General features: G+C 41.4%; 2 protein-coding genes across 7 annotated transcripts in view; both read left to right on the top strand.

The window, feature by feature from the left end:
• Positions 1-792: 792 nt before the first annotated feature.
• On the top strand, positions 793-5,122 carry wdr89 (WD repeat domain 89). The gene is made up of 2 exons (XM_061987475.2): positions 793-959; positions 2,747-5,122. Exon 2 carries the CDS (start codon positions 2,763-2,765, stop codon positions 3,894-3,896), a length of 1,134 nt encoding a protein of 377 aa, XP_061843459.2. The 5' UTR covers positions 793-959; positions 2,747-2,762; the 3' UTR covers positions 3,897-5,122.
• A 7,023-nt stretch (positions 5,123-12,145) lies between these two features.
• ppp2r5eb (protein phosphatase 2, regulatory subunit B', epsilon isoform b) overlaps positions 12,146-23,510 on the top strand; it is a 117,224-nt gene continuing 105,859 nt past the window's right edge. For 2 of the 6 annotated variants that reach the window (XM_061987571.2, XM_061987573.2), the window contains exon 1: positions 12,146-12,601. In XM_061987571.2, the coding sequence (XP_061843555.1) occupies positions 12,573-12,601 (29 nt within the window). In that variant the 5' untranslated portion in view covers positions 12,146-12,572. The remainder of the gene's footprint in view (positions 12,602-23,510) is intronic. The other 4 variants (XM_061987574.2, XM_061987575.2, XM_061987572.2 and 1 more) reach the window with 3 other exon arrangements.

The raw sequence follows: 23,510 nt of genomic DNA on the forward strand, positions 1-23,510 counted from the left end.
AGATATTTCACATTTCCGTGTCGAACTCTACGATTTATGAAAGTAAGGCCTACATTTTCTATTTGGCTTAATGGGTTACAATTATCAATCAAATATTGGAGGATGATTAAGAGTACAAAAGCGCTTAAATTGATATCTTTGTTAAAAACATTTAAAGTGATTTAGATTGCCCATTTTGTCTTTTTTTTTTCATATTATTTAGTATTATTATCTGTATTTGATTTTGTTGTCTTTCTTTGTTGTTGAAAGTGCTTTGACTTTTGTGTGAATTACAAATGTATGTTTGTTGTTCAATAATAAAAAATAAATAAACTCAGGCGGTGAAAAAGGAAAACAAATATATTTTTTGTGTACTCCCGGTCTTCTCACACGCTAAGCATTGTGGGTAATGTAGTTACACAATCATTACCAAGGCAGCATGTCGTATGGTGCCTTCATTTGTTTTATTTCCTGTTACTCCTCGACATGTTTCTTTTTACTTTTGTTCTCTCTTAGCAGTTTTGTTTTAACAACTTGATTATAGTTTACAAATCTGTAAAATCGTGAAGATTTTTTTTTCCCCCACATTTGAAAATGATTTGTTTTAAGTTCGTATTTCTTGCCGTTGTGAAAGATGGTGTTTATTATGGACGGATCTTTTTTTTAAAGTTTTGTATTATTATCCGACCAATAAAACACATTCAGGAGATGAAAAGGGAAAGAAGAAAAAAAAGGAAGAAGAGGAAAGAAAAAAGAGGAAAAAGAAAAGAAAAAAAACAACAACAAAAAACTTGTTTTTCCCCGATGCGGAACTAATATTTGACCGGATGTTCTTCCGGTGTGTATAGAATGTGACACAGTCGTCCGCCATGCCGGTTTGGTCTCGCAGAGAGTGACGTGAGCTAACAAATGTGTCAATAACTAACTTTAACCTTCTTTAAAGACGTCGTTTGGCCACAAAAGAAGAGAAAGAGGTCGAGGTAGGTTCATTACAGAACGCTGGCTGCGAGGAAATGACGACACATTATACATGTAGATGCTCGGCCAGTGGGTTACTTAGTAGTTCACTCGGCGTGACTTTTGTCGACGTTTGTCCAAAGTATCTCTTTTAAAACACTAATGACATGACAATTACATTAATTAGTAGAGCTAATGTGCCTTATAAACTTTAGATTCATGAAGGAAAGTGAATTAATGTTTATAATTGAATACATTTACATTAAGAAGGTGTCTGTTACTACATTATATATATACTTGCAGTGTGTATATTGTACATATTACATACTGTTATGAAGGTGTCTCTTACTACATTATATATATACTTGCAGTGTGTATATTGTACACATTACATATTGTTATGAAGGTGTCTGTTACTACATTATATATATACTTGGAGTGTGTATATTGTACATATTACATATTGTTATGAAGGTGTCTGTTACTACATTATACATATACTTGCAGTGTGTATATTGTACACATTACATATTGTTATGAAGGTGTCTGTTACTACATTATATATATACTTGCAGTGTGTATATTGTACATATTACATATTGTTATGAAGGTGTCTGTTACTACATTATATATATACTTGCAGTGTGTATATTGTACATATTACACATTGTTATGAAGGTGTCTGTTACTACATCATATATATACTTGCAGTGTGTATATTGTACATATTACATATTATTATGAAGGTGTCTGTTACTACATTTTATATATATATATATATATATATATATATATATATATATATATACTTGCAGTGTGTATATTGTACATATTGTTATGAAGGTGTCTGTTACTACATTATATATATACTTGCAGTGTGTATATTGTACATATTACATATTGTTATGAAGGTGTCTTTTACTACATTTTATATATATATATATATATATATATATATATATATATATATATATATACATGTGTGTGTGTGTGTGTAATATATATATATATATATATACATATATATATATATATATATATGTGTATGCAAATCATGGTTTTGGATGCATGGCGCCATCTGAGAAATATGTTAATGTATTTTATATGAGCATGCTATCTTTAGCATGCTAACGTCAAATGCTATCTTTTTATTAAATGTTTTATGTGTAAAACTACAAATAATGGCTTTGGATACTTGGCGCCATCTTAGCAATATGCTAACATCTCTTATATTAGCATGCGATCCTTAGCATGCTAACATTTACGGCTCTCCTTTTAGCTAATTTGTATGCGTGAACCTAAAAATCATGGATTTGGTTACTTGGCGCTGTCTTAGAAAGGCGGCTGACGTCTTGTATATTAGCATGCTATCGTTAGCATGATAACATTTATTGCTATCTCTTTAACTAATTTGTATGTGTAAACCTAAAAGTCATAGATTTGGATACTTGGTGCCATCTTAGAAGTATGCTAACGTCTCCTATATTAGCATGCTAACATTCAATGTTTTTTTTTTACTATTTTGTATGTGTAAACCTAAAAATCATGAATTTGGGTACCTTGCACCATCTTATGAGTATGCTAACGTCTTTTATATTAGCATGCTAACATTAAATGCCAACTTTTTAACTAATGTTGTATGTGTAAATCTAAAAATCATGGATTTGGATACTTTTCACCATCTTAGAAATATGCCAGTTTCAATAGGGGTCAGGGTTAGGATAGCAGACCCGTCAAAATTTCCGCGGGAATTTTCAAGTTAAAGGGTGTTGTTGAACATTTGACTCATCTTGTCGTTTGTCTGCTGAAGGAGTTTGGATGTCACCATGGAGGTTTTGGAGGACAAGTTGAGAAGTTTGTCCATCGCTCGGCGAAGTCACCCGGAGAAGCCCACTTACCTTCTGGGCATGGCTCAGCAGCCAGAGGGCGTGTTGGCGGTGTCCTGCTCCAACATGAGCATCCACCTGCACAACAAGGAGACGCTGAAGCTGCAGGGCGAATATCGCGGCCACGGCGGGCCGCTCTGCGCCCTCGCCTTCGCTCACGCCTCCCCTCACCTCCTCTACTCGGCTTCTGCGGACGGGACGGTGCGCGCGTGGGACGCCCGCCTCCCAGGGTCCAAATCGGCCCAGCTGTTCCGGAGCGACTCGTCCCACAGCTTCTGCAGCTTCGACCTGAGCTGCGGCAACGTGCTGCTGTGCGCCGGAACGGAGCAGGTGGACAAGGCGGACAGCTTCCTGGTCTTCTGGGACGCCAGGAAGCCCGGCGAGTCCCCGCTGGGCGTGTACTCCGAGTCGCACAGCGACGACATCACACAGGTGCGCTTCCACCCCCGCGACAAGGACCGCATGGCGTCCTGCGCCACCGACGGCCTCGTCAACGTCTTCGACCTGAGCCGGGGCTCGGAGGACGAGGCGCTGCTGGCGACCTTTAACGGCGACTCCTGCGCCAGCTCGGTGTGCTGGTGCGGCGACGACTACCGCCGGCTGCTGTGCCTGAGCCAGGACGAGGGGCTGCACCTGTGGGATCTGAGCCGGCTGGACACGGAGCAGCCGCTCGCCGTCTTCAGCTGCCGAGACGTGCGCAGCCTGGCGCCCACTGCCCCCGGGCGCCGCTTGGATTACACGGTGGGAGGGGCCTGGCTGGAGGACGCCGGCAAGCTGCTGGTGGTTGGGGGCGACAACGCCGGCGGCCTCCACCTGATGGAGTGTGACGACGGGGGACTGCGTCTGCTCAAGAGTCTCCACGGCGGACACGCCTCCACCGTGCGCTGCTTCCTGTGGGACGCGGTGGCGGGGGCCCTGTTCACGGGGGGCGAGGACGCTCAGCTGTTGCTCTGGAAACCAGGAGGGGCGGAGCTGACGTCGGTCAAAAAGGAGTCCATGAAAAGTTGTTCCGCCTTGAAAGTGAAATCCAGACCTCACAGGAAACATTATTACAACGCCAGCGTGCAGCGGTGACATGTTTCCATCAGGACCGCATGCAAGTGGAAAGAAAATCTCAACTTTACGTAACAGAAGAGCAAAAAGATCATACCAGCATTCTTCCCTGCTTGGCACTCAGCATCAAGGGTTGGAATTGGGGGTTAAATCACCAACAATTATTCCCGGGCGCGGCGCCGCTGCTGCCCACTGCTCCCCTCACATCCCAGGGGGTGAGTAAGGGAATGGGTCAAATGCAGAGGACAAATTTCACCACACCTAGTGTGTGTGTGACAATCATTGGTACTTTAACTTAACTTTAACTTTACACATACAAACTGTAGCACACAAAAAAGCACATTTAATAAAAAAAACGTTATTATGGTCTTACCTTTACTCATAAGTGCGGGAACAGTGGTGTTCGGGTTGGAGGAGTTGTGAATGAATGAAATATGAAATCCGTGCTGCAGTCTGCAGGTGTACCTAATGTTGTGTCCCTGCAGTCGTTCACGGCTCCTCCGGCGCGAGCAATGTTGTTTTTGCACTTTTTGGCTTCTTGTTAAGTGACTTTTTTTGGGTGGATTCGGTCTTGCACGTGGAGGGTTTGGGTGTGGGCTTTGGTTGGTGTGGCGCTCCGGTCGGGGGGTGCAGTCTGCGGCGGAGGGCGAGGACGCTCAGCTGTTGCTCTGGAAACCAGGAGGGGCGGAGCTGACGTCGGTCAAAAAGGAGTCCATGAAAAGTTGTTCCGCCTTGAAAGTGAAATCCAGACCTCACAGGAAACATTATTACAATGCCAGCGTGCAGCGGTGACATGTTTCCATCAGGACCGCATGCAAGTGGAAAGAAAATCTCAACTTTACGTAACAGAAGAGCAAAAAGATCATCCATTATAAAAGTCCATGGATACGTGCCCTTTGCTACAGGTGCATGCTCACCGGTATGGTTGTGACAGGAGGAGACCGGCTGTGTTTTTAGCTCAGTAGTAGTATGCTGCTCTGTCACACGGCCCCACTCACAGCAGTAAAGGAGGAAACAGGGCGGCCGAGAGAGAGAGTACAAAATCGTTAGACTAAGCTGTGAACACCAATCGTTGCATTTCGCTGTCAAAATTTTGGGCCCCTGATTAGTTGTGGCCCCTGGGCTTCAGCCCTGGTAAGCCCGTGTATTGACATTTTGCCCATGCACGCAAATTCAAGGGATCTCCGCTGACGACCTTGCAGTTTTTATTCGTGACACTCATTAAATGGTTGATCGAAGCAACAGAATATCAATTGACACTTTTTTTCGAATCAATTAATGGTTGCAGCCCAAGTCCTGATCATTCAACAATGTTGTGAAGGGTCTCCAAACTTTCTTGACTTGGGGGCCGCAGTGCGAAAGCTGACTGCATGTAAAAAAAAAAAAAAATATATATATATATATATATTTATATATATATATATATATTTATATAAGGGGTGTAACAGTACGTGTATTTGTATTGAACCGTTTTGGTACGGGAGTTCGGTTCGGTTCGGAGGTGTACCGGACCAGTTTCCACACGGACATATTAAGTAGTGTAACGCACGTTGTGTAAACAATGCACACCGAGGCACAACACACGGCATGCTAGCAGCTAACGGGCTACGATAGACTGACCATACGTCCTCTTTTCACCGGACATGTCCTCTTTTGCGGAGCTGTCAGGGCGGAGTTTCTTAAATGCCTCAAATGTCTGGCATTTTGAGTTAGGGTTGCGTGTATTTTCAATGTACGTTCAGGGTTAAGAAGGGGTTAAAAACAAAACAAATTGTGCGTGCAGCAGCATTGGTGAGGGAGGGGCAGAGAGAGAGAGAGAGAGAGAGTTATGATAAACACGCATGCGTCGCCAGTCTCTGCTTTTTATCCATAGATTTATCACATTTAATTTTTTATTATCTATAGCAGGGGACAGCTAATGTTTTAAAGGCCCAAAAATACTATTAAAATAAACAAAAACATAACAAAAGTGAAATAAAAAACTTAAAGGTTAAATGTAATTTAGAAAAAGTTGCAATGTTGACTAATAAAACAAAGCTGTTTTTTTTCTTTCTTTCAAACTGTCATTGCTCAAAACACAATATTGAATCAAAATCAATGTTATAATGAATTATTGACCTATCCAAGGTTCCCGTTACTTCACATCAAATATTCCACTAAGAAAAATATTTTTTGGTGGAAGATTTTGCAAATTTGGTAAATAAATAACCCAAAAATGTATATTTTGTTGTTTTCTTACTGTACTGAAAATGAACCGAACCGTGACCTCTAAACCGAGGTACGTACCGAACCGAAATGTTTGTGTACTGTTACACCCCTAATATATATACATATATACAGTATATATATATATATATATATATATAACATATATATGTATGTATGTATATATGTATATGTCATTTATAATAATGTGCTGTGTTTGGACATTTTTTTAATTGACATCTACAAAGTTCAGTGAGCAGGTTGTTATGTGTGACCATGTGTGTTGACCTTTTGTGCTGGTTTAATTGCGCCAGGGGTGGGAAAGGTAGTTTGGATTAGGTCATACATAAACTGGAAAAATTCCCGGTTTCCCCCAATATTCCAGGAATCCCGGAATACCATTTCCCAATTCAACATGTTACTACTTCCACATTTCTCCACCGATTTGAAACATTTCAACAACATTCAAGTTTTTTTTTTACCATTTTCAAAAAAAAAAATTCCCGCTCTAACCGAAATTCCCAATTTTTGGGGGAAATTCCCATTGAAATGAATGGGACATTCTTCAAAGTTCCACAACTCCTACATTTTTCATCTGATTCAAACCGTTCCAACTTAAAAATATTCAGCCTGTTCAGGAATTGTGTGCTCTCCTTCAGCGATTCAAAAAAATTCCAGGATTTTTTTTTCCAGGAATTGCCTCATCTAGTTTCGTATAATTTTATATTATCATGTTATTAATAATAACTTAACCTCCCCCAGCCCCCAACTATGTCAAAATCTCCCCAAACTTGTTTTGTTCGTTAGTGCTACATTTGTGTTGTAACATGTTTTTGTCTATCATAGTATTTAAGTGATTAATGTTTCAATATTCAATATTCATAACCAGCATAATCTCCCCAAACCCATCGCAATCGTCTGTGCTAGCAAATGTTTTGGCCTAACTACTATACTTTTCAAGTTATTAACATGTGTTGTTAATAACTAAACCCCCCCCCCCCCCCCCAATTAGGTCAAAAGTCACCCCAAACTTACATTTGTGCTGCAATGTTTTTTTTATTGTCAAATTCTTGTTTGTAAGTTATAAACTGTTATGGTTTTATGTTAACAATAAGACCTTCACCCCCAAATATGTCCAAATCAACCCAAACCAATCCCAATCGTTTGTGCTGCAAAACGTTGTTCTAACTATTATAGTTGTTAAATTATGAGCGAATTATGATTCATAACCTTCTCAAAACCTCGCCCATTCATTTGTGCCGCAAAACATGTTGGTCTCACTCAGGGGTCGGCAACCCAAAATGTTGAAAGAGCCATATTGGACCAAAAATACGAAAAACTAATCTGTGGAGCCGCAAAAAATTAAAAGCCGTATACAAGTTTTATCATGAAGACAACACATGATGTAAGTGTCTATATTAGCTATGTTAGCCTACTATCAAAATTACTTTAAAAAGTCTTATATAAGTGTTATAATGAAGACAACACATGATGTAAGTGTCTATATTAGCTATGTTAGCCTTCTATCAAAATGACTTTAAAAAGTCTTATATAAGTGTTATAATGAAGACAACACATGATGTAAGTGTCTATATTAGCTATGTTAGCCTACTATCAAAATGACTTTAAAAAGTCTTATATAAGTGTTATAATGAAGACAACACATGATGTAAGTGTCTATATTAGCTATGTTAGCCTTCTATCAAAATGACTTCAAAAAGTCTTATATAAGTGTTATAATGAAGACAACACATGATGTAAGTGTCTATATTAGCTATGTTAGCCTTCTATCAAAATGACTTTAAAAAGTCTTATATAAGTGTTTTAATGAAGACAACACATGATGTAAGTGTCTATATTAGCTATATTAGCCTACTATCAAAATGACTACGCGTCACAGGCTGAAGCAAATCTTTGACAGAAATGTTGACATTTAATATTTATTCTACACATTTTTACAACATTAGAAACCTTTAGTACATTTAGAAGCTACTCAGAAGGTGAGATAACTCCTGGAAATTACTGGCTTTTAATGGCCAAAGGTGTGTTTGTCCAAGTTAAGGCTTTCTTTATTACAATCTTTGGCAAGCTAGGTAACGTTTGCTGTGGTCTGGAACAACATGGCACCTAAACAACTATCTGAAATGCAGCCAATATTACATACAGATAATGTGTCATGAGACATGGACAACTAAGTTATATACAAAGAGGATAAAAGTAAAAGATATTAAATATACCTACAACAAGGCATAATGATGCAATATGTACTTACAGCTAGCCTAAATAGCATGTTAGCATTGATTAACTTGCAGTCATGCACTGACCAGATATGCCTGATTAGCACTCCAACAAAGTCAATGACATCCACAAACCTCACCTTTATGCATTCACGCACAGCATACAACTTTTGGTGGACAAAATGAGACAAAGGAGTGGAAGCCTTTACATGTCAACAAACTGTTGTGTCACAGTCCACACTATGGTGAGTTCAAGAACTGCCGAAATTGTAAGGACAAAACAATGTTCACCAAATACTCTCATCAGTGAAGCGTACACACAAACATATTAAACAGTGCACTTTCTAACAATTCTGACGGTTTGTGTCATGTTTGTCCTCAAACTAAAAACATACTAAAACAAAAAATTATTCTTCCCCCCGAATGCTCCAGGGAGCCACTAGGGCGGCGCTAAAGAGCCGCATGCGGCTCGAGAGCCAAGGTTTGATGACCCCAGGTCTAACTATTATTGTTTTTAGGTTTTATGGAGCAATGTGTATTACTGGTAGCTGTAATATTTACACAATGGGGTTAAAAGTGAGCATTATTTTTTTTTTTTAAAGACATAATTGTCGTGCTGTACCAAATAAAAGTGTATATTTGCTCGCTGAACGCAATCATTTGGAGTCGAACGTATTCGACTTCTTATGTTACGTAACTTCCTAGCATCCTTTTTAATCTGCTAGCGCACATGCTAACACCTTCCATTGTTGTGGCATTCGGCGAGCCATGTCGCCAGCCTGGGTCGAGAGGGTCGTCGGCGGTCATCGGTATAATGTGTGTGTATATATACATATATATATATATATATATATATATATACATACACACACACACACACACACACATATATATATGTGTGTGTGTATATATATATATGTATATACACACACACATATATATACACGTGTATATGTATGTATATATGTATATGTATTCCTCGTGCACTAATTGAAAGAGTACGCACTTGATGTCACGTCATCGATGGGAAAATGCATTTTTAGACAACATGATTTGCCTGAGCGGCTAAGAGACACCGAGAGTAACAAGCGGTAGGAAATGGATTGGCAAGGACAAATAAAAAAAATAAAAAAATTTAATTAAAAAAAACATTTTTTGCCTCCCTAACCTTTTTTTTTTACTTGGGACTTGTGGTGGGCCAAATCCGGCCCGCGGGCCGTAGTTTGGGGACCTCTGGTCTAACTATTAATGTTTTTAGGTTATTCACGTTCTATGGAGCAATGTGTATTATTGATAGCTGTGCTATGGGGTTAAAAGTGAGCATTATTATTTTTCCAAAGACATAATCGGGCTGTACCAAATAAAAGTATATATTTGGAGTCAATATATATACGTATATATATATATACACACAAATACATATACATGTATATGTGTATATGCATACATATATATGTTTGTATATATACACCATACTTGCTAACCTTGAGACCTCCGATTTCAGGAGGTGGGGGGTGGGGGCGTGGTCGGGGGTGGGGCAGGGCGTGGTTGGGGGCGTGGTTAAGAGGGGAGGAGTATATTGACAGCTAGAATTCACCAAGTCAAGTATTTCATACATATGTATGTATATATATATATATATATATATATATATTTATTTACATCCTGAAAATATGCAAACAAAACTGTGTTTAGATAATTGATATTTCAAACTTGCATAAATAAATCTTAAGGAATATAACATAACTTGGCTTCTGAGAGCTTCAAAATGTAATGAATAAAATGCTAAAATTGTTGATAAACAAGCAATTATTTTAATAATTAAATATGGTAATTTTAAATGAATTATTATGATAATTTAAAATTAATTAGTTCAAATATGTTTATTTTAATGTATAATTCTAATGCCTGGAGGTAATAAGGAGTCAGAAAAAATACAAATAAAAATACAATAAATTTTGATGTTTTTAGCAAAATATAGTAAAAAATGTATTTAGTTTTTTTTTTTTTTTAATTAATAAATATATTTATTATTAGGTAAGATAAACATAATAATACAATTTATCTCTAGTCTGGATGATTTAGTTCTTGTCACCCTGTTGTCCTCCCGTCGTGAAAAAAGGCTGTCCTGGAGGGGGCGTGGCCTCCAGCTCCGGCTGAAAATCGGGAGATTTTCGGGAGAATATTTGTCCCGGGAGGTTTTCGGGGGAGGCGCTGAATTTCGGGAGTCTCCCGGAAAATTCGGGAGGGTTGACAAGTATGATATACACATATATATATATATATATATATATATACACACATATATATATACATACATACACACATATATATATACACATATACGTATATATGCACACACACACACACACACACATATATATATATGTATGTCTATGTAAATATGTATGTATATATATATATATATATATATATATATATATATATATATATATATATATATATTCCTCGCGCACTAATTGACTGCAAGAGTGCGCACTTGATGTCACGCTATCGATAGAAAAATGCATTTTTAGACAACATGATTTGCCTGAGCGGCTAGGAGGCACCGAGAGTATCAAGCGGTAGGAAATGGATTGGAAAGGACAGATTTAAAAAAATAAACTTTTTTTTTTAGATTTGGGACTTCCGGTGGGCCGAATCCGGCCCACGGGCCGTAGTTTGGGAACCCTGGTCTAACTATTAATGTTTTTAGGTTATTCACGTTCTATGGAGCAATGTGTATTATTGATAGCTGTAATAGCTACACTATGGGGTTAAAAGTGAGCATTATTATTTTTTCAAAGATATAATCGGGCTGTACCAAATAAAAGTATATATTTGGAGTCAATATATATATGTATATATACACATATATACATATACACGTATATGTGTATATGCATACATACATATGTTTGTATATATACACATATATATATATATATATACATAAATATACATATATACACACACACACATATATATATATATACACATATGTGTGTCTATGTATATATGTATGTATATATATATATATATCTGTATAAATATATATATATTCCTCGCGCACTAATTGACTGAAAGAGTGCGCACTTGATGTCACGCTATCGATAGAAAAATGCATTTTTAGACATGATTTGCCTGAGCGGCTAGGAGGCACCGAGAGTATCAAGTGGTAGAAAATGGATTGGAAAGGACAAATTAAAAAAAATAAAAAATAAAACTTTTTTTTAGATTTGGGATTTCCGGTGGGCCGAATCCGGCCCGCGGGCCGTAGTTTGGGAACCACCCGGTCTAACTATTAAAGTTTTTAGGTTATTCACGTTCTATGGAGCACTGTGTATTATTGATAGCTGTAATAGCTACACTATGGGGTTAAAAATGAGCATTATTTGTGCTGTACCAAATAAAAGTGTATATTTGGAGTCGAACGAATTCGACTTATGTTACGTAACTTCCTAGCATCCTTTTTAATCTGCTAGCGCACATGCTAACACCCTCCATTGTTGTGGCATTCGGCGAGCCACGTCGCCAGCCTGGGTCGAGAGAGGGTCGTCGGCGAGCGGCTGCGTTGGGCCAGGGCCTGGGACAGGTTTAGCCTCATTCCGGAGGAGACAAACGCTCCCCAAAAGCGCACTTCGCTTACCGTCTCCATCTCTTCCCTCGTCCCTTTGCTCCGCCACCGAACTCGCGGGCTCCGTCGCTCTGCGCCCGCCCCCTTTTCCCGGCTTGACTGACGTGCCACCTCGTCCAATCGCCGTCGCCGTAACCGCCCGGCTTAGCCAATCGGCGCGGCCGGGGGGGGACGCTCCCCAGCGCCGCCGAGCAAGTTAGTGTGCCCGTGTTATGTGTCAGCCCAGGCGGTATTGACAATAGGCTGAGAGGAAGCAGCATCCAGGACCTAATGGTGGAATGTCATATCGCCACACGCCATCGCTTCTACACAGCAGCGTGTTGTTGTTGATGGGACTTTGAGGGACGCGGGAGCTGACTTTGGCTGCCGGAGGCCGACATTGCACCGCTGTTTCCGCCGCTGCTCGCACCGAGCTGGAGGTAGCCCCCCCCCCCCGCACTTAGCTTCCCAAACATAGGATAACTCCTAACCGCCGTCTCCGTTGCGACCAGCAGAGGATCAAGGTAAAGTACCTCCATTGGAGCGGGACTGTGGGACGGTGCGTGTCCAGCCCATCGCCCGGTCAGTCTGTCGGCTCTCGCTAGCAGCATTAGCACTGCCTGTGTATTTTCGCCTGGGATGATGGGTGATCGCCCGAACCCGCCCAGGTAAAGTTGTTTATATATGAAACACTTGGATGCCATGTTTGTTCATGTTTTCATGTGCCGTGTTTCCTTTTTTTTGCAAAGATGCTACGACGACTAGCATATGCTAAGGGCTAGCTTCGGCTACAAGCTAACCCACGCTAACAAGGATGGCTTTTTCCGCCCGTAGTTGTGCGCCTCGCCGCCAAAGCCCGGACGGAGTGGGTGCTAACGATACATCCATGCTTAATATGCGCGCAGAAGGCGACTAACTATCGATAAACGCGGCGAATTCCTTGAAAAGAATGTGTCGGGAGGCTAACTGTGCTAGGCGGCTAACGCTAGCTGTCAAGTTGGTGAGCGCTGTGCGGCGGCCAGGCCCGACGTGAGCTCGCCCCGCTCGGCTCCGCGCCTCATGGTGCAACCCGCCGCTCACGCCGGGTCAATGTGTAAATACACCGCGGCTTCCTTATTGCACTCTGCGCCGATAGCATCTTTTATTGTGCTGCGTTTTAACTGGAGGTTGATGTCCCCATGCACTAAAGCGGAATGACAAGACGAAAAGGGGCAAAATGTGCCCGGACTTGCCGTGGAAATGGTTTAAAAAGGTGCAGCAGTGTGTTTGGATGCGAGCATTAAAGTACCCGTGTCATGGAACAACTAGTTGCCTCCTATATTGAAGCGGTTGTCATATAAATATCTGGTTTTGGACTTGCAAAGTTTGCGAGTAAATACGATCAAAACAGTATCAATCTCACGGAGATTCCCGAGCCATTTCGAGAGATAACGAGCAAGTCAGTCACGTGATCTGTGACGTCCTTTGCCAACAACAACAACACTGCAAATAATGCATTGATTGAGATTGATTGATTGATTGAGACTTTTATTAGTAGATTGCACAGTGAAGTACATATTGACCACTAAATGGTAACACCCCAATAAGTTTTTCAACTTGTTTAAGTCGGGGTCCATAAATGGATGCATACTTTTGTGAGAGCCAACAATGATTACTTTGGGGAAAAATGTATGACCCAGAACCTTATATATGTGCTCCTAAACCAATGGTTCTTAACCTTGTTGGAGGTACCGAACCCCACCAGTTTCATATGCACATTCACCGAACCCTTCTTTAGGGAAAAATAAAATGTTATGTTTTTGGTAACACTTTAGTATGGGGAACATATTCTAAGTAACAAAGACTTAATTTAGAGTTATTTGGTTAGGGCCAGGGTTTGAGGGTTAGGGTTATCTGCTGCTAGTAAAAGTTTCAATCGATCAATCAAACAACCTGCAAATCGGATGGAAAATTAGAGGGAACATTGTTTGGGGGTATCTATAATACGCTGATAGGGAGAAGTTTTTATTTACACGATAAGTCGGATGTGTCTTTACCTCCGTGGCGGAGGCTCCGCCGAACCCCTGAGGCCGACTCACCGAACCCCTATGGTTTGATCGAACCCAGGTTAAGAACCACTGCCCTAGTGTCCAAATAACTCTAAATTAAGTCTGTTACTAAGAATATGTTCCCCTAGTGTCCAAAAAACTTTAAATTAAGTCTTTGTTACTTAGAATATATTCCCCATACTAAAGTGTTACCAAAAACATATAACTTTGTCTTGAATTTGAAAAAACCAAAAACATTTTATTTTTCCCGAAAGGGTTCGGTGAATGCGCATATGAAACTGGTGGGGTTCGGTACCTCCGACAAGGTTAAGAACCAGTGCACTAGGGGAACATATTCTAAGTAACAAAGACGTAATTTAGAGTTATTTGGTTAGTGTTAGGGCCAGGGTTAGGGTTATAATAAGGCCGTGACGAATAAGGCATTAATAAGTACTTAATAATGACTAGTTAAGAGCCAATATGTTACTAATTTGCATGTTAATAAGCAACTAATTATTGGTGAATAGGTTCCCCATACTAAAGTGTCACCATGTTTTATTACTGGTGCACAAAATGAACCGTGCATGAACATCACCTTGTTCAAAGAACAAAACCAACACAGTGCATAAATTGCACACCTGCAAATCAGTCTGACTTCTGCTGTTGCCGTATCCGTAATACGCCGATAGGGAGAAGTTTGTATTTACACGATGAGTCGGGTGTGTTTTGACCTCCGCCGAACCCCTGGGGTTCCGTCGAACCCAGGCTAAGAACCACTGCTCTATATTGAAGTGATTATCATATAAATATCTGGTTTTGGACTTGCAAAGTTTGCGAGTAAATACGATCAAAACAGTATCAATCTCACGGAGATTCCCGAGCCATTTCGAGAGATAACGAGCAAGTCAGTCACGTGATCTGTGACGTCCTCTGCCAACAACAACAACAATGCAAATAATGCATTGATTGAGATTGATTGATTGATTGAGACTTTTATTAGTGGATTGCACAGTGAAGTACATATTGACCACTAAATGGTAACACCCCAATAAGTTTTTCAACTTGTTTAAGTCGGGGTCCACTTAAATTGATTCATAAATGGATGCAGACTTTTGTGAGAGCCAACAATGATTACTTTGGGAAAAATGTATGACCCAGAACCTTATATATGTGCTCCTAAACCAGTGGTTCTTAACCTTGTTGGAGGTACCGAACCCCACCAGTTTCATATGCGCATTCACCGAACCCTTCTTTAGGGAAAAATAAAATGTTATATGTTTTTGGTAACACTTTAGTATGGGGAACCTATTCTAAGTAACAAAGACTTATTGTTTGGGGGTATCCATAATACGCTGATAGGGAGAAGTTTTTATTTACACGATAAGTCGGATGTGTTTTTACCTCCGTGGCGGAGGCTCCGCCGAACCCCTGAGGCCGACTCTCCGAACCCCTAGGGTTCGATCGAACCCAGGTTAAGAACCACTGCCCTAGTGTCCAAATAACTCTACATTAAGTCTGTTACTAAGAATATGTTCCCCTAGTGTCCAAAAAACTTTAAATTAAGTCTTTGTTACTTAGAATATGTTCCCCTAGTGTCCAAAAAACTTTAAATTAAGTCTTTGTTACTTAGAATATGTCCCCCATACTAAAGTGTGACCAAAAACATATAACTTTGTCTTGAATTTGAAAAAAAATTGTTAATATTTGCTTACATGTCCCTTGGCAAGTTTCACTGCAATAAGGCGCTTTTGGTAGCCTGGTTGAATTTTTGACCACTCCTCTTGACAAAATTGGTGCAGTTCAGCTAAATGTGTTGCTTTTCTGACATGGACTTGTTTCTTCAGCATTGTCCACACGTTTAAGTCAGGACTTGGGACGGCGTGGCGAAGTTGGTAGAGTGGCCGTGCCAGCAATCGGAGGGTTGTTGGTTACTGGGGTTCAATCCCCACCTTCTACCATCCTAGTCACGTCCGTTGTGTCCTTGGGCAAGACACTTCACCCCTTGCTCCTGATGGGTGCTGGTTAGCGCCTTGCATGGCAGCTCCCGCCATCAGTGTGTGAATGTGTGTGTGAATGTGGAAATAGTGTCAAAGCGCTTTGAGTACCTTGAAGGTAGAAAAGCGCTATACATAGTGGCCTAGTGGTTAGAGTGTCCGCCCTGAGATCGGTAGGTTGTGAGTTCAAACCCCGGCCGAGTCATACCAAAGACTATAAAAATGGGACCCATTGCCTCCCTGCTTGGCACTCAGTATCAAGGGTTGGAACTGGGGGTTAAATCACCAAAATGATTCCCGGGCGCGGCCACTGCTGCTGCCCACTGCTCCCCTCACCTCCCAGGGGGTGATCAAGGGTGATGGGTCAAATGCAGAGAATAATTTCGCCACACCTAGTGTGTGTGTGACAATCATTGGTACTTTAACTTTAACTTTAACTTTTTAACTTTTATACAAGTATAACCCAATTATCATTATTTTATTTATTTATTTAGTCTACATGTGTTTTGTGGACTTGGAGAAGGCATTCGACCGTGTCCCTCGGGAAGTCCTATGGGGAGTGCTCAGAGAGTATGGGGTATCAGACTGTCTGATTGTGGCAGTCCACTCCCTGTATGATCAGTGCCAGAGCTTGGTCCGCATTGCCGGTAGTAAATCGGACACGTTTCCAGTGAGGGTTGGACTCCGCCAAGGCTGCCCTTTGTCACCGATTCTGTTCATAACTTTTATGGACAGAATTTCTAGGCGCAGTCAAGGCGTTGAGGGGATCCGGTTTGGTGGCTGCAGGATTAGGTCTCTGCTTTTTGCAGATGATGTGGTCCTGATGGCTTCATCTGGCCAGGATCTTCAGCTCTCACTGGATCGGTTCGCAGCCGAGTGTGAAGCGACTGGGATGAGAATCAGCACCTCCAAGTCCGAGTCCATGGTTCTCGCCCGGAAAAGGGTGAAGTGCCATCTCCGGTTTGGGGAGGAGATCTTGCCCCAAGTGGAGGAGTTCAAGTACCTCGGAGTCTTGTTCACGAGTGGGGGAAGAGTGGGTCGTGAGATCGACAGGCAGATCGGTGCGGCGTCTTCAGTAATGCGGACGCTGTATCGATCCGTTGTGGTGAAGAAGGAGCTGAGCCGGAAGGCAAAGCTCTCAATTTACCGGTCGATCTACGTTCCCATCCTCACCTATGGTCATGAGCTTTGGGTTATGACCGAAAGGACAAGATCACGGGTACAAGCGGCCGAAATGAGTTTCCTCCGCCGGGTGGCGGGGCTCTCCCTTAGAGATAGGGTGAGAAGCTCTGTCATCCGGGAGGAGCTCAAAGTAAAACCGCTGCTCCTCCACATCGAGAGGAGCCAGATGAGGTGGTTCGGGCATCTGGTCAGGATGCCACCCGAACGCCTCCCTAGGGAGGTGTTTAGGGCACGTCCGACCGGTAGGAGGCCGCGGGGAAGACCCAGGACACGTTGGGAAGACTATGTCTCCCGGCTGGCCTGGGAACGCCTCGGGGTCCCACAGGAAGAGCTGGACGAAGTGGCTGGGGAGAGGGAAGTCTGGGCTTCCCTGCTTAGGCTGCTGCCCCCGCGACCCGACCTCGGATAAGCGAAAGAAGATGAATGGATGGATGGATGGATTTATTTATGACTTTGGGAAGGCCATTCTAAAACCTTCATTCTAGCCTGATTTAGCCATTCCTTTACCACTTTTGACGTGTGTTTGGGGTCATTGTCCTGTTGGAACACCCAACTGCACCCAAGACCCAACCTCCGGGCTGATGATTTTAGCTTGTCCTGAAGAATTTGGAGGTAATCCTCCTTTTTCATTGTCCCATTTACTCTCTGTAAAGCACCAGTTCCATTGGCAGCAAAACAGGCTCAGAGCATAATACTACCACCACCATGGCCGTTCCAAAGTCCTGACTTAAACCTGTGGACAATGCTGAAGAAACAAGTCCATGTCAGAAAAGCAACAAATTTAGCTGAAGGTCAAAAATTCAAGCAGAAGCTTGTGGATGGCTACCAAAAGCGCCTTATTGCAGTGAAACTTGCCAAGGGACATGTAAGCAAATATTAACATTGCTGTATGTATACTTTTGACCCAGCACATTTGCTTACATGTTCAGTAGACCCATAATAAATTCATAAAAGAAGCAAACTTCATGAATGTTATTTGTGACCAACAAGTATGTGCTCCAATCACTCTATCACAATAAGTTAATAAGACAGCCATGACAACTTTTGACCACGACTGTATGTTCTTGTCTTACATAAGGATTGTTGATGATAAACAGCATATTACTTTCAATTTTTTTTGTTATTTCCAGTATGACTGATCTGCTGATATGATCAGAGTACAGACCCCAAATCTACAAAATTGCCGAAGACATTTGGAGCGGAGTGTTTAAAATGGCCCATCTGAAATTGTGGCGTTTTGTGAGGTGTAGACATTATTTTCACATATACTTTGTGGATTGGAAGTACAAAACCCAAAACCAGTGAAGTTGGCACGTTGTGTAAATGGTAAATAAAAACAGAATACAATGATTTGCAAATCCTTTTCAACTTATATTCAATTGAATAGACTGCAAAGACAAGATACTCAACGTTCGAACTGAGGAACTTAATATTTTTTTTCGAAATAATCATTAACTTAGAATTTAATGGCAGCAACACATTGCAAAAAAGTTGTCACAGGGGCACTTTTACCACTGTGTTACCTGGCCTTTCCTTTTAACAACACTCAGTAAATGTTTGGGAACTGAGGAGTCCAATTTTTGAAACTTTTCAGGTGGAATTCTTTCCCATTTTTGCTTGATGTACAGCTTAAGTTGTTCAATTTCCTTGTGGTATTTTAGGCTTCATATTGTGCCACACATTTTCAATGGGAGACAGGTCTGGACTACAGGCAGGCCAGTCTAGTACCCGCACTCGTTTACTACGAAGCCACACTGTTGCAGACACATGCAGAATGTGGTTTGGCATTGTCTTGCTGAAATAAGCAGGGGCGTCCATGGTAACGTTGCTTGGATGGCAACATATGTTGCTCCAAAACCTGTATGTACTTTTCAGCATTAATGGCGCCTTCACAGATGTGTAAGTTAACCATGTCTTGGGCACTAATACACCCCCGTACCATCACACATGCTGACTTTTCAACTTTGCGCCTATAACCATCCGGATGGTTCTTTTCCTCTTTGGTCCGGAGGACACGACGTCCACAGTTTCCAAAAACAATTTGAAATGTGGACTCGTCAGACCACAGAACACTTTCCCACTTTGCATCAGTCTATCTTAGATGAGCTCGGGCCTAGCGAAGCCGGCGGCGTTTCTGGGTGTTGTTGATAAATGGCTTTGGCTTTGCATAGTAGAGTTTTAACTTGCACTTACAGATGTAGCGACCAACTGTAGTTACTGACAGTGGTTTTCAGAAGTGTTCCTGAGCCCATGTGGGGATATCCTTTACACACGGATGTCGCTTTTTGATGCAGTACAGCCTAAGGGATCGAAGGTCCGTAATATCATCGTTTATGTGCAGTGATTTCTCCAGATTCTCTGAACCTTTTGATGATATTATAGACTGTAGATGGTGAAATCCCTAAATTCCTTGCAATAGCTGGTTGATAAATGTTGTTCTTAAACTGTTGGACAATTTGCTCACGCATTTGTTGACAAAGTGGTGACCCTCACCCCATCCTTGTTTGTGAATGACTGAGCATTTCATGGAAGCTGCTTTTATACCCAATCATGGCACCCACCTGTTCCCAATTAGCCTGTTCACCTGTGGGATGTTCCAAATAAGTGTTTGATGAGCATTCCTCAACTTTATCAGTATTTTTTGCCACCTTTTTTGAAACATGTGGCAGGCATCACATTCCAAATGAGCTAACATGTGCAAAAAAATAACCAAGTTTCTCAGTTCAAACATTAAATATCTTGTCTTTGCAGTCTATTCAATTGAATATAAGTTGAAAAGGATTTGCAAATCATTGTATTCTGTTTTTATTTACCATTTACACAGCGTGCCAACTTCACTGGTTTTGGGTTTTGTACAGTCAGCTATGGTTTTATGGGCACAATGAAACGTTTCCATTATACTGCTACTTTAACGAGAGCACTGTTGCGTCATGTCATGTGTCACGTCCTTGTCACTTCGTCAAGGTGTGTGCTCAATTATGGACCAATTGGACTGTGTTGGACATTCAAAATCCCCTGTGTTTACTGTTTACTGGCACTATAACGGAGTAACCACCACCTTGTGTACAGTCCTGTGCGTGGGTTTGCATGTGTGTGTGTGCGTGTGTGTGTGTGTGTGTGTGTGCATGCGCGTTTGCTGAGTTCATTGGTTTCTATGTGAGCAGCTTCATGATGTCATTAAGAATCACGCCCCTGTGTGATTTTTATTTGCTGCCATATCCTTTGCCATCTTTGTATATTTTCTGCAAGCAAACTATGGTGATTGCGTCCTTGTATGATTAGCATAGTTGGCCATGACGCATGTGCATATAATTTTTGTGGACACTGTGGGGGAGAGGTAAAAAAAACTGTGGGGCGGGGGGCGCAGCCTAGAGGGAGACAAGTCGGCCTCAGCAAGGCATGGTAACAGAAATTTGCAAGAAAAAGGGTGATACGGCTGAAAACTCTCAGAATGTAAGTTTTTTATATCGGTGGATGTTAGGGGTGTAACGGTATTGTAGATACCACGGTATTTCGGTTGCAAAGTCCTCACAATAATGCTGTGACGTTTGATGGTTTTTTTCTGGCGCTTTAGCATTGGCCGTGTCTGAAAATAAACGGGGCCGACGGGGGGTGGAACGCCAAAAGCAGAAAGTGAAGTGTGTTCGTAGTACAAACCCCGTTTCCATATGAGTTGGGAAATTGTGTTAGATGTAAATATAAACGGAATATAATGATTTGCAAATCATTTTCAACCCATATTTAGTTGAATATGCTACAAAGACAACATATTTGATGTTCAAACTGATAAACATTTTTTTTTTTTTTGCAAATAATTATTAACTTTAGAATTTGATGCCAGCAACACGTGACAAAAGTTGGGAAAGGTGGAAATAAATACTGATAAATGCTCATCAAACACTTATTTGGAACATCCCACATGGTCTGCAGGCTAATTGGGAACAGGTGGGTGCCATGATTGGGTTTAAAAACAGCTTCCCAAAAATGCTCAGTCTTTCACAAGAAAGGATGGGGCGAGCTACACTCCTTTGTCCACAACTGCGTGAGCAAATAGTCAAACAGTTTAAGAACAACGTTTTTCAAAGTGCAATTGCAAGAAATTTAGGGATTTCAACATCTACGGTCCATAATATCATCAAAAGGTTCAGAGAATTTGGAGAAATCACTCCACGTAAGCAGCATGGCCGGAAACCAACATTGAATGACCGTGACCTTCGATCCCTCAGACGGCACTGTATTAAAAACCGACATCAATCTCTAAAGGATATCACCACATGGGATCAGGAACACTTCAGAAAACCACTGTCACTAAATACAGTTGGTCGCTACATCTGTAAGTGCAAGTTAAAGCTCTACTATGCAAAGCGAAAGCCATTTATCAACAACATCCAGAAACGCCACCGGCTTCTTTGGGCCCGAGATCATCTAAGATGGACTCATGCAAAGTGGAAAGGTGGTCTGATGAGTCCACATTTCAAATTGTTTTTGGAAATATTCGACATCGTGTCATCCGGACCAAAGCGGAAGCAAACCATCCAGACTGTTATCCACGCAAAGTTCAAAAGACAGCATGTGTGATGGTATGGGGGTGCATTAGTGCCTAAGGCATGGGTAACTTACACATCTGTGAAGGCACCATTAATGCTAAAAGGTACATACAGGTTTTGGAACAACATATGCTGCCATCTAAGCGCCGTCTTTTTCATAGACACCCCTGCTTATTTCAGCAAGACAATGCCAAGCCACATTCAGCACGTGTTACAACAGCGTGGCTTCATAAAAAAAAGAGTGCGGGTACTTTCCTGGCCCGCCTGCAGTCCAGACCTGTCTCCCATCGAAAATGTGTGACGCATTATGAAGCGACTGAAGCTCTACATAAAACAAGAATGGGAAATAATTCCACTTTCAAAGCTTCAACAATTAGTTTCCTCAGTTCCCAGTCGTTTATTGAGTGTTATTAAAAGAAAAGGTGAAGTAACACAGTGGTGAACATGCCCTTTCCCAACTACTTTGACACGTGTTGCAGCCATGAAATTCTAAGTTTATTATTATTTGCAAAAAAAAAATAAAGTTTATGAGTTTGAACATCAAATATGTTGTCTTTGTAGTGCATTCAATTGAATATGGGTTGAAAAGGATTTGCAAATCATTGTATTCCGTTTATATTTACATTTAACACAATTTCCCAACTCATATGGAAACAGGGTTTGTAGATCAGTGGGCGGCACACTAGTGTGCCGTGAGATACAGTCTGGTGTGCCGTGGGAGATTACCGTATTTTTCGGAGTATAAGTCGCTCCGGAGTATAACTCGCACAGGCCGAAAATGCATAATAAAGAAGGAAAAAAACATATATAAGTCGCACTGGAGTATAAGTCGCATTTTTGGGGAAATTTATTTGATAAAACCCAACACCAAAAATAGACATTTGAAAGGCAATTTAAAATAAATAAAGAATAGTGAACAACAGGCTGAATAAGTGTACGTTATATGAAGCATAAATAACCAACTGAGAACGTGCCTGGTATGTTAACGTAACATATTATGGTAAGAGTCATTCAAATAACTATAACATATAGAACATGCTATACGTTTACCAAACAATCTGTCACTCCTAATCGCTAAATCCCATGAAATCTTATACGTCTAGTCTCTTACGTGAATGAGATAAATAATATTATTTGATATTTTACGGTAATGTGTTAATAATTTCACACATAAGTCGCTCCTGAGTATAAGTCGCACCCCCGGCCAAACTATGAAAAAAACTGCGACTTATAGTCCGAAAAATACAACATGTCCACAACGCACCCAGCAAAGTCGCACTGTGAGTGGGGAAGAAAAGTTGGAAAAGTGGGCAAAAGTCCCGAAAATAATCAAAAATCACACCCAGGTTAGAGTCCCACAAGTCCCGCCGCGTCCCACCGGAGTCCGGGGGTGCCTGACATGTCCAGAACACACCCAGCAAAGTCGCACTGTGAGTGGGGGAAAAAGTTGGAAAAGTGGGCAAAAGTCCCGAAATTGATCAAAAATCACACCCAGGTTAGAGTCCCACAAGTCCCGCCGCGTTCCACCAGAGTCCGGGGGTGCCTGACATGTCCAGAACCCACCCAGCAAAGTCGCACTATGAGTGGGGGAAAAAGTTGGAAAAGTGGGCAAAAGTCCCGAAAAAGATAAAAAATCACACCCAGGTTCGAGTCCCACAAGTCCCGCCGCGTCCCAAGAGAGTCCGGGGGTGCCCGACATGTCCAGAACCCACCCAGCAAAGTCGCACTGTGAGTGGGGGAAAAAGTTGGAAAAGTAGGCAAAAGTCCCGAAAAAGATCAAAAATCACACCCAGGTTCGAGTCCCACAAGTCCCGCCGCGTTCCACCA

The sequence above is a fragment of the Nerophis lumbriciformis genome, linkage group LG26 (genome assembly GCF_033978685.3).
Source record: "Nerophis lumbriciformis linkage group LG26, RoL_Nlum_v2.1, whole genome shotgun sequence".
Lineage (NCBI taxonomy): Eukaryota > Metazoa > Chordata > Actinopteri > Syngnathiformes > Syngnathidae > Nerophis > Nerophis lumbriciformis.